The sequence below is a fragment of the Nerophis ophidion genome, linkage group LG08, assembly GCF_033978795.1.
Source record: "Nerophis ophidion isolate RoL-2023_Sa linkage group LG08, RoL_Noph_v1.0, whole genome shotgun sequence".
Classification (NCBI taxonomy): Eukaryota; Metazoa; Chordata; class Actinopteri; order Syngnathiformes; family Syngnathidae; genus Nerophis; species Nerophis ophidion.
The window spans coordinates 26,210,943-26,223,927 of record NC_084618.1 but is presented as its reverse complement, the minus strand read 5'-3'; the positions used below and the strand labels follow the sequence as shown (position 1 = coordinate 26,223,927).

The window sequence follows — 12,985 nt, the reverse complement described above, 5'->3', positions numbered from 1 at the left end:
ATTGGAATGCTAACACACAGGTGTCGAACTCAAGGCCCGGGGGCAGCATTGTTTAATGTAGGCCGCAGTATCATTTTATTGTGGCCCTCTGCATCTTTTTTTGGTGGACTGCCCCATTGTGTTAAAGCAGCATGCCACGACATTCTAACATGCCCCGTCACATCATTTTATTGTGGTCCATCCCATAATATGAATGTGCCCCGCCACATCATTTTAATGTAGACTGCCACATAATTTTATTGTGGTCCATCCCATAATATAAATGTGCCCCGCCATATCATTTTATTATAGACTGCCACATAATTTCATCGTGGTCCATCCCATAATATTAATGTGCCACATTATTTTAATGTAGACTGCCACATAATTTATCATGGTCCATCCCATAATATAAATGTGCCCCGCCACATCATTTTATTATAGACTGCCACTTAATTTTATCGTGGTCCATCCCATAATATTAATGTGCGCCTCATAATTTTATTGTGCCCCGCCACGTCATTTTATTACAGACTGCCACATAATTTTATTGTGGTCCATCCCATAATATAAATGTGCCCCGCCACATCATTTTATTATAGACTGCCACATAATTTGATTGTGGTCCACCCAATAATATGAATGTGCCCCGCCACATCATTTTAATGTAGACTGACACATAATTTTATCGTGGTCCATCCCATAATATTAATGTGCGCCTCATAATTTTATTGTGGCCCGACAAATAATTTTATTGTAGACTGCCACATAATTTGATTGTGGTCCACCCCATAATATTAATGTGCCCCACCACATCATTTTATTATAGACTGCCACATAATTTTATCATGGTCCATTCCATAATATTAATGTGCGGGCCTCATAATTTAATCGTGGCCCGACACATAATTTTATTGGAGACTGCCACATAATTTGATTGTGGTCCACCCTATAATTTTAATGTGCCCCACCACATAATTTTATTATAGACTGCCACATAATTTTATCGTGGTCCATCCCGTAATATTAATGTGCCGCACCTCATAATTTTATTGTGGCCCAACACATAATTTTACTGTAGACTGCCACATAATTTGATTGTGGTCCACCCCATAATATTAACGTGCCCCACCACATCATATTATTATAGACTGCCACATAATTTTATCGTGGTCCATTCCATAATATTAATGTGCCGCACCTCATAATTTAATCGTGGCCCGACACATAATTTTACTGTAGACTGCCACATAATTTGATTGTGGTCCACCCCATAATATTAATGTGCCCCACCACATCATTTTATTATAGACTGCCACATAATTTTATCGTTGTCCATCCCATAATATTAATGTGCCGCACCTCATAATTTAATCATGGCCCGACACACAATTTTACTGTAGACTGCCACATAATTTGATTGTGGTCCACCCCATAATATTAATGTGCCCCGCCACGTCATTTTATTATAGACTGCCACATAATTTTATTGTGGTCCATTCCATTATATTGATGTCCACCGCGACGTCATTTTATTATAGACTGCCACATAATTTTCTCGTGGTCCATCCCAAAATATTAATGTACAGGCCTCATAATTTTATCGTGGCCCGACACATAATTTTATTGTAGACTGCCACATAATTTGATTGTGGTCCACCCCATAATATTAATGTGCCCCGCCACATCATTTTATCGTAGACTGTCAATTCAATTTTATTATATACTGCCACATAATTTTATTGTAGACTGCCTCGAAATTGTATTATATACTGCCATATAATTTTATTGTGGTCCATCCCATAATATTAATGTGCCCTGCCACGTAATTTATTGTGGCCCGACACATAATTTTATTGTAGACTGCCACATAATTTTATTGTGGTTAATCCCATAATAATAATGTGCCCCGCCACATAATTTTATTGTAGACTGCCACATCATTTTCCCATGATATTAATCATTAATCATCATCCCATAATATTGATGTGTTCCGCCACATCATTTTATTGTACCCCGCCACATCATTTTATTGAGGCCCTCCACATGATTTTATTGTAGAATGCCACATAATTTTATTGTGGTCTACCCCCTAATATTAACGTGTTCCGCCACATCATCTTATTGTGGCCTGCCACATAATTTAATCGTGGCCCGCCAAATAATTTTATTGTAGACTGCCACATAATTTTATTGTGGTCCATCCCATAATATTTGCAGCCCTTTGAGACACTAGTGATTTAGGGCTATATAAGTAAACATTGATTGCTTGATTGATTGATTAATGTGCCCCGCCACATCATTTTATCGTAGACTGCCAAATCATTTTATTATACACTGCCACATAATTTTATTGTAGACTGCCTCGTAATTTTATCATATACTGCCACATAATTTTATTGTGGTCCATCCCATAATATTAATGTGCTCTGCCACGTAATTTATTGTAGCCCGACACATAATTTTATTGTAGACTGCCACATAATTTTTCCATGATATTGATCATTATTCACCATCCCATAATATTGATGTGTTTCGCCACATCATTTTATTTAGGCCCGCCACATAATTTTATTGTAGAATGCCACATAATTTTATTGTGGTCCACCCCCTAATATTATCAATCAATCAATCAATCAATGTTTACTTATATAGCCCTAAATCACTAGTGTCTCAAAGGGCTGCACAAACCACTACGACATCCTCGGTAGGCCCACATAAGGGCAAGGAAAACTCACACCCAGTGGGACGTCGGTGACAATAATGACCCAGTGGGACGTCGGTGACAATGATGACTATGAGAACCTTGGAGAGGAGGAAAGCAATGGATGTCGAGCGGGTCTACCATGATACTGTGAAAGTTCAATCCATAATGGATCCAACACAGTCGCGAGAGTCCAGTCCAAAGCGGATCCAACACAGCAGCGAGAGTCCCGTTCACAGCGGAGCCAGCAGGAAAACGTGTTCCGCCACGTCATCTTATTGTGGCCTGCCACATAATTTTTTCGTGGCCCGCCAAATAATTGTATTGTAGAGTGCCACATATTTTTATTATAGACTGCCACATAATTTTATTGTGGTCCATCCCATAATATTAACGTGTTCCGCCACATCATCTTATTGTGGCCTGCCACATAATTTTTTCGTGGCCCGCCAAATAATTTTATTGTAGACTGCCACATAATTTTATTGTGGTCCATCCCATAATATTTGCAGCCCTTTGAGACACTAGTGATTTAGGGCTATATAAGTAAACATTGATTGCTTGATTGATTGATTAATGTGCCCCGCCACATCATTTTATCGTAGACTGCCAAATCATTTTATTATACACTGCCACATAATTTTATTGTAGACTGCCTCGTAATTTTATCATATACTGCCACATAATTTTATTGTGGTCCATCCCATAATATTAATGTGCTCTGCCACGTAATTTATTGTGGCCCGACACATAATTTTATTGTAGACTGCCACATAATTTTTCCATGATATTGATCATTATTCACCATCCCATAATATTGATGTGTTTCGCCACATCATTTTATTTAGGCCCGCCACATAATTTTATTGTAGAATGCCACATAATTTTATTGTGGTCCACCCCCTAATATTATCAATCAATCAATCAATCAATGTTTACTTATATAGCCCTAAATCACTAGTGTCTCAAAGGGCTGCACAAACCACTACGACATCCTCGGTAGGCCCACATAAGGGCAAGGAAAACTCACACCCAGTGGGACGTCGGTGACAATAATGACCCAGTGGGACGTCGGTGACAATGATGACTATGAGAACCTTGGAGAGGAGGAAAGCAATGGATGTCGAGCGGGTCTAACATGATACTGTGAAAGTTCAATCCATAATGGATCCAACACAGTCGCGAGAGTCCAGTCCAAAGCGGATCCAACACAGCAGCGAGAGTCCCGTTCACAGCGGAGCCAGCAGGAAAACGTGTTCCGCCACATCATCTTATTGTGGCCTGCCACATAATTTTTTCGTGGCCCGCCAAATAATTGTATTGTAGAGTGCCACATATTTTTATTATAGACTGCCACATAATTTTATTGTGGTCCATCCCATAATATTAACGTGTTCCGCCACATCATCTTATTGTGGCCTGCCACATAATTTTTTCGTGGCCCGCCAAATAATTGTATTGTAGACTGCCACATATTTTTATTATAGACTGCCACATAATTTTATTGTGGTCCATCCCATAATATTAATGTGCCCTGCCGCATAATTTTATTTCAGCCTGCCACATCATTTTATTGTAAAATTCCACATAATTTTATTGTGGTCTACCCCATAATATTAATGTGCCCCGCCACGTCATTCTATAGTGGCCCGCCACATAATTTTATTGTAGACTGCCACGTAATTTTATTGTGGTCCACCCCATAACATTAACGTGTTCCGCCACATTACCTTATTGTGGCCCGCCCCATCATTTTATTGTAGACTGCCACATAATATTATTGTGGTCCACCCCATATTCTTGCCCTTATGTGGGCCTACCGAGGATCTTGTAGTGGTTTGTGTTGTGGTTTGTGCAGCCCTTTGAGACACTAGTGATTTAGGGCCATATATAAGTAAACATTGATTTATTGATTGATTGATATTATTAATGTGTTCCGCCACATCATTTTATTGTGGTCCATCCCATAATATTAATGTGTTCCGCCACATCATTTTATTGTAGACTGCCACATAATTTCATTGTGGTCCACCCCATATTACTCATTATTCGGGCCACTTAATGAGGAGGTAGGCCTTATGAAATGACGCAGTGGGCCACATAAATGTTGCTGCGCGCAACATATAAAGATGCGACTAGGGCACATAAATTATGCAGTGTGCCATTTAAAATGATGTGGCCACATATAATGTTGCTGTGGGCGTGTAAAATTACGCAGCGGGCTACGTAAAATTATTCGGGGGGCCATGATAAAATGAGGCAGCAGGCCACATAAAATGATTCTGCAGGCCATGTAAAATGACACTTTGGGCCACATAATGTTGCGGCGGGCAACATAAGATGTTGCGGGCCACTCAAAATGCTTCACAGGCAACATAAGATGATGCAGCGGTCTACATAAATGAGGAGGCCGAACAAATGAAATGATGTGGCGGTAACACAAAAAGATGCGGTGGCCACATAAAATCATGTGGCGGTCACACAAAAAAATGTGGAGGCTACATAAATGTTGCATTGGCCACGTAAAATGACGTGACAAGCCACAATAAAATGGGGGAGGAGGCCTCATAAATGATTCTGCTAGCCACGTAAAAAAGATGCCACCAGCGCACATAAAATGATGCGGTGGGTCACGTAAAATGATGTGGTGGTTCAAATACAATGTTGTGGCAGTCACACAAAAAAGAAGCGGCGGCCAAATAAAATGTTGCAGTGGCCACAAAATGATTCCACGGGCCCTGGTAAAATGAGGTAGGAGGCCACATAAAAGGACGTGGCGTGCAAGTTAATGAGGAGGCGGGCCAAATAAAATGAAGTGGCGGTCAAACAAAAAGATGTGAAGGCCATGTAAAATGTTGCAGTGGCCGCGGAAAATGACACGACGTGCCACGATAAAATGGGGGAGGAAGCCACATAAAATGATTCTGTGAGCCATCTAAAATGACACGTTGGGCCACGTAAAATGTTGCTGCGGGCAACATAAGATGATTTGGTGGGCCACATATAAGATGCGAGTAGCGCACATAAAATGAGGTGGCGGGCCTAATAAAATGATATGGCGGTCACACAAAAAGATGCTGCGGCCACATAAAATGTTGCAGTGACAACTTAAATTTAGGCGACAGGCCATATAAAAAGATTCTGCGGGCCACAATAAAACGAGGCAGGAGGCCACATTAAAAGGATGTGGCGTGCCACTTGATGAGGAGGCAGGCCACATAAATATAAAATGACACGTCGGGCCGATTAAAATGTTGCGGTGGGCAACATAAGATGTAGCGACCCACACAAAATGCTTCACGGGCCACATAAAATTATGCTGGGGGCCAAATAAAATAACGCAACGGGCAACATAAGATGAGGCTGCGGGTCACATAAAATGAAGTAGTGGGCCAAATAAAATGAGGTGGCGGTTAAAGAAGAAGATGCGGTGGGCCATTTAAAATGTGGCAGGTGGCAACATTAGATGTTGCGGGCCACACAAAATGCTTCATGGGCCACATAAAATTATGCTGTGGGCCACATAAAATGACACAATGGGCAACATAAGATGATGAGGTGGGCCACATAAAATGAGGTGGCGGGCCAAATAAAATGAGATGGCGGTCAAACAAAAAGATGCGATGGGCCACGTAAAATGTTGCAGGGGGCAACATTATATGTTGCAGGTCACACATAATGCTTCAAAGGCCACGTGTAATGATGCTGGGGGCCACATAAAATGACGCAACGGGCAACATAACATGATGTGGCGGGCCAAATAAAATGATCTGGCGGTCAAACAAAACCACGCGGTGGGCCACGTAAAATGTTGCGGCGCGCAACACAAAATGTCGTGTCGTGGCCCACACAAAATGCTTCACGGGCAAAATAAGATTATGCGGCGTGCCACATAAAATGAGGTGGCGGGACAAATAAAATGAAGTTGCAGTCAAACAAGAAGCTGCGGTGGGCCACATAAAATGTCGCAGGGGGTAACATAAGATGTTTCGGACCACACAAAATGCTTCACGGGCCACGTAAAGTTATGCTGTGGGCCACTTAAAATGACGCAGTGGGCAACATAAAATGATGTGGCGGGCCACTTGAAATGAGGTAGCAGGCCACTAAAATGAGGTATCTGGCCAAATAAAATGAACTGGCAGTCAAACGAGGATGTGGTGGGCCATTAAAAATGTTGCAGGGGTCAACATAAGATATTGCGGACTACACAAAATGCTTAACGGGCCACATAAAATGACGCAATGGGCAACATATGATGATGAGGCGGGCCAAATAAAATACGGTGGTGGTCAAACAAAGACATGCGGTGGGCCACATAAAATGTTGCACGGGGCAACATTAGATGCTGCGGGTCACACAAAATGTTTCAAGGACCACATATAACGATGCCGGGGGCCACGTAAAATGATGCAATGGGCAACATAACATGATGCGGCAGGCCAATTAAAATGAGGTGGGGTAAAGCAAAAACATGCGGCGGGCCAAATAAAATGAAGTGGCGGCCAAACAAAAACATGCGGTGGGCCACATAAAATGTTGCAGAGGGCAACATAAAATGTAGCGGCCCACACAAAATGCTTCATGGGCAATCTAAGATGATGCGGCGAGCCACCTAAAATGTTGCGGCGGGCAATATAAAATGTAGCGGCCCACACAAAATTCTTCACGGGCAACAAAAGATGAAGCGGCGGGCCACATAAAATATGTGACTGGCTACATAAAATTAAGCGGCGGGGCCACATAAAATGAGGGGGTGGGCCATATAAAATAAGGTGGCGGTCAAACAAAAAGATGCGGTGGGCCACATAATGACATGAAAATAAGTTAAAGGCCTACTGAAATGAGATTTTCTTATTTAAACGGGGATAGCAGGTCCATTCTATGTGTCATACTTGATCATTTCGCGATATTGCCATATTTTTGCTGAAAGGATTTAGTAGAGAACATCCACGATAAAGTTCGCAACTTTTGGTGCTGATAAAAAAGCCTTGCCTGTACCGGAAGTCGCAGACGATGACGTCACACGTGTGAGGGCTCCTCACATATTCACATTGTTTTTAATGGGAGCCTCCAACAGCAAGAGCTATTTGGACCGAGAAAACGATGAAAGATTCATGGATGATGATATTGATAGCAAAGGACTAGAAAAAAAATAAATAAAATAAAGTTATAAAAATTGGGACGGATTCAGATGTTTTTAGACACATTTACTAGGATAATTCTGGGAAATCCCTTTCTATTGTGTTGCTAGCGTTTTACTGTGATTAAATAGTACCCGATAGTCGGAGGGGTGTGTCCACGGGTGTCTTGAGGCCAGTCTCTGAGGGAAGTCGACGGCAGCTGCATGGACGGCACAAGCTCAGCTGATCTCCGGTAAGAGGCGACTTTTTACCACAATTTTCTCACCGAAAACTGCCGGTTGACAAGTGGTCGGGATCCATGTTCGCTTGACCGCTCAGATCCATAGAAAAGTTTCACCTCTGGGAATTTTAAACAAGGAATCACCGTGTGTTTGTGTGGCTAAAGGCTAAAGCTTCCCACCTCCATCTTTCTACTTTGACTTCTCCATTATAAATTGAACACATTTCAAAAGATTCAGCAACACAGATGTCCAAAAAACTGTATAATTATGCCGTTAAAGCAGACGACATTTAGCTGTGTGTGTGCGCAGCGCTCATACTTCCTAAAAACCTTTGACGTCTTGCATACACGTCATCATTACACGACGTTTCGAAGAGGAAACTCCCGGGAAATTTAAAATTGTAATTTAGTAAACTAAAAAGGCCGTTTGGCATGTGTTGCAATGTTAATATTTCATCATTGATATATAAACTATCAGACTGCGTGGTGGGTAGTAGTGGGTTTCAGTAGGCCTTTAACGCTTGAAATGACCAAATGGTATTCCTGCAAAATGTGCGATATATAAAGTTGTATGTTGGTGTAGTAACAGTACAGTCCGGCAGGTGGTGGAGTTGCATCACTTTGCTGAGCCAGGAGGTTTATTTTTTCCTTTCAGGTGGGCGTGGTCATATTGTGTTGGAAGTATGAAGAGAAAGTAGGCTTATAAAGGAGAAAGTTGCTAAAGCTAAAAAATAATAATAAAATAAAATAAATTAAAAAAAACTACTTCAGCTGTCCTGACGGGCCGGGGGCGGGGGGCGTGGCTTGAGGTGAGCAAGCCGCGCTCCTATTGGCCGGGAGGCTCCTTCCCCGGGACGAGCGCGAGGAGGGCCAGGACAAGGATGCGATTGTTGTCTCGCGGCACCTTCGAGTGGACGTCGACACGCCCGCGGACACCTCGCAGGAGGAGGAGGGGAAAAGGAAAGGAAAAAGACACTTCTTTTTTTTTTTTTTGTCGCTGCTTGGCGTGGCGGGAAATGAGCGGGAAGTGAGACGACAGCACACCTGTTGGGACTAAGCATGGCCGAACACGAGAGTCCGGACTTCGGCAAGGCAGACTTCGTGTTGCTGGACAATGTGTCCATGGACGAATTCATGGCCAACCTCAAGCTCAGGTGAGCTCACTTATTTACTTACTTACTTACTTACTAACCAGCTGAAAAGTCGGCAGGTGGTTTTATTGTTTTTATGTCGTTAATCTTCCGCAACTACGGGCAGGTGTTGCCGTCCCAAAGTCAGCTTTTCACCTGATTGTCATGTGACGTCATAGAGGAGCGCACCCGTCCGAAGTTCAAAGTTTTTTAAGTTGCTGCCTTTTTATTTTTTTATTTTTATTTTTTTATAATCAAAGCAAGCCAAGTTGCTTTGAGGTAGCCGGGGTCAAAGTTCATGTCAATGAGGCCGCCTTTCATCATGTGTTGCGTTCAGGGGCATGGTTGTTGTTGTTTGCAGTGGTGCGTTCAGTGGTCTTACAAACACTATTGCTAGCAATGCAATAATAATATCCATCCATCCGTTTTCTACCGCTTATTCCCTTTGGGGTGGGGTGGGGACGCTGGTGCCTATCTCAGCTACAATCGGGCGGAATACAGGGTACATCCTGGACAAGTCGCCACCTCATCGCAGGCAATAATAATAAAATAAATAAGTTATTTTAAAATACTAACAATACTAATATAATTAAATTAATATAAAATGATAACAATAACAAATAATAAAATACTATTAAATAAATGCAATAAATATTAAAATAATTAAGGGGATAAGCGGTAGAAAATGGACGGATGGAATTAAATGTATAAAATAACAAAATAATAAAGAATTATATCCATCCATCCATTTTCTACCGCTTATTCCCTTTGGGGTCGCCGGGGAAGCTGGTGCCTATCTCAGCTACAATCGGGCAGAAGGCGGGGTACACCCTGGACAAGTCGCCACCTCATCACAGGCAATAATAATATATGAATAATAAGATAAATAAGTTATTTTAAAATACTGACATTACTAATATAATTAAATTAATATAAAATAACAAATAATAAAATACTATTAAATAAATACAAGAAATATTAAAATAATTAAGGGAATAAGCGGTTGAAAAATGGATGGATGGAATTAAATAATTAAAATAACAAAGTAATAAAGAATTATATCCATCCATCCATTTCCTACCGCTTATTCCCTTTGGGGTCGCCGGGGAAGCTGGTGCCTATCTCAGCTACAATCGGGCGGAATACGGGGTACATCTTGGACAAGTCGGCACCTAATCGCAGGCAATAATAATATATGAATAAATTATTTTAAAATACTAACAATACTAATATAATTAAATTAATATAAAATGGTAACAATAACAAATAATAAAATACTATTAAATAAATATAAGAAATATTAAAATCATTAAGGGAATAAGCGGTAGAAAATGGATGGGTGGAATTAAATAATTAAAATAACAAAATAATAAAGAATTATATCCATCCATCTATTTCCTACCGCTTATTCCCTTTGGGGTCGCCGGGGAAGCTGGTGCCTATCTCAGCTACAATCGGGCAGAAGGCGGGGTACACCCTGGACAAGCCGCTACCTCATCACAGGCAATAATGATATATGAAAAATAAAATAATAACAAATAAATAAAAACAGAGGGGTTAGTGCGTCTGCCTCACAATACGAAGTTCCTGCAGTCCAGGGTTCAAATCCAGGCTCGGGATCTTTCTGTGTGGAGTTTGCATGTTCTCCCCGTGAATGCGTGGGTTCCCTCCGGGTACTCCGGCTTCCTCCCACTTCCAAAGACATGCACCTGGGGATAGGTTGATTGGCAACACTAAATTGGCCCTAGTGTGTGAATGTGAGTGTGAATGTTGTCTGTCTATCTGTGTTGGCCCTGTGATGAGGTGACGACTTGTCCAGAGTGTACCCTGCCTTCCGCCCGATTGTAGCTGAGATAGGCGCCAGTGCCCCCCACGACCCCGAAAGGGAATAAGCGGTAGAAAATGGATGGATGGATAAAAATATATATGATATAAAATCCATTTGCTACCGCCTATTCCCTTTGGGGTCGCGGGGGAGCTGGTGCCTGTCTCAGCTACAATCGGGCGGAAGGCGGAGTACACCCTGGACAAGTCGTCACCTCACCACAGGCAATAATAATATATGAATCATAAAATAAATAAATAATTAAAATAATTTAAAATACTAATATAATTAAATTAATATAAAATATTAAATAATAAAAAATAAATACAACAAATAATAAAATAACAAAATAATAAAGAATTATATCCATCCATTCATTTTCTGCCACTTATTCCCTTCGGGGTCGCGGGGGAGCTGGTGCCTGTCTCAGCTACAATCGGGCGGAAGGCGGAGTACACCCTGGATGAGTCGTCACCTCATCACAGGCAATAATAATATATGAATAATAAAATAAATAAATAATATAATTTAAAATACTAATATAATTAAATTAATATAAAATATTAAATAATAAAATACTAAAAAGTAAATATAACAAAATAATAAAGAATTATATCCATCCATCCATTTTCCTACCGCTTATTCCCTTCGGGGTCGCGGGGGAGCTGGTGCCTGTCTCAGCTACAATCGGGCGGAAGGCGGCGTACACTCTGGACAAGTCGTCACCTAATCACAGGCAATAATAAAATATGAATAATAAAATAAATAAATAATTAAAATAATCTAAAATACTAATATAATTAAATCAATATATAATAATAAAATACTAATAAATAAATATAACAAATAATAAAATAACTAAATAATAAAATAACAGAATAATAAAGAATTATATCCATCCATCCATTTTTCTACCGCTTATTCCCTTCGGGATCGCGGGGGGCGCTGGTGCCCATCTCAGCTACAATCGGGCGGAAGGCGGGGTACACCCTGGACAAGTCGCCACCTCATCGCAGGCAATAATAATATATGAATAATAAAATAATAATTATATATATATATATATATATATATATATATATATATATGTATATATATATATATATATATATATATATGTACATATATATACAATAAATAATAAATAATTTAAATATTCTAAAATATTAACAATACTAATATAATTTTCAAAAATACAAAATGATGACTAATAATAAAATACTAATAAATATATATATAATAAATAATAACAAAATTTAAAAAACAAAATAATAAAGAATTATATCCATCCATCCATTTCCTACCGCTTATTCCCTTTGGGGTCGCGGGGGGTGCTGGTGCCTATCTCAGCTACAATCGGGCAGAAGGCGGGGCACACCTGGACAAGTAGCCACCTTCTCGCAAGCAATAATTATATATGAATAATAAAATAATAAAATATATATATATATGTGTGTGTGTATATATATATATATATATATATATATAAGTAAAATAATATAATTAAAACAATGTAAAATAATAAATAATAAAATACTAATAAATAAATAATAAAATAATTAAAATAACAAAATGATAAAGAATATATATGACAGTAAAATGCACTTTGGACCATGAGGGACGGCGGGGCGCCGTTGGGAGAGTGGCTGTCCCGGCAACCTGAGGGTTCCTGGTTCAATCCCCGTCTTCTACCATCCTAGTCATGTCCCTTGTGTCCTTGAGCAAGACACTTCACCCCTTTGCTCCTGACGGGTCCTGGTTAGCGTCGTGCATGGCAGCTCCCGCCATCAGTGAAGTGAATTATATTCATATAGCGCTTTTTCTCTACTGACTCAAAGCGCTTTACATCGTGAAACACAATATCTAATTTTTACATTTAAACCAGTGTGGGTGGTACTGGGAGCAGGTGGGTAAAGGGTCTTGACCAAGGACACAAGGGCAGTGACTAGGATGGCGGAAGCGGGGATCAAACCTGCAACCCTC

The 12,985-nt window shown here is 40.3% G+C and overlaps 1 protein-coding gene across 3 annotated transcripts in view; it reads left to right on the top strand.

The window, feature by feature from the left end:
• The first annotated feature begins 78 nt into the window (after positions 1 to 78).
• The window catches only part of myo1d (myosin 1D), a 189,163-nt gene continuing 176,256 nt past the window's right edge, over positions 79 to 12,985 (top strand). For all 3 annotated transcript variants that reach the window (XR_009807794.1, XR_009807793.1, XM_061908110.1), the window contains exon 1: positions 79 to 9,201. Coding sequence is in view for 1 of the 3 variants with exons in the window: in XM_061908110.1 (XP_061764094.1) it covers positions 9,107 to 9,201 (95 nt within the window). In the remaining 2 variants the exon portion in view is untranslated. The remainder of the gene's footprint in view (positions 9,202 to 12,985) is intronic.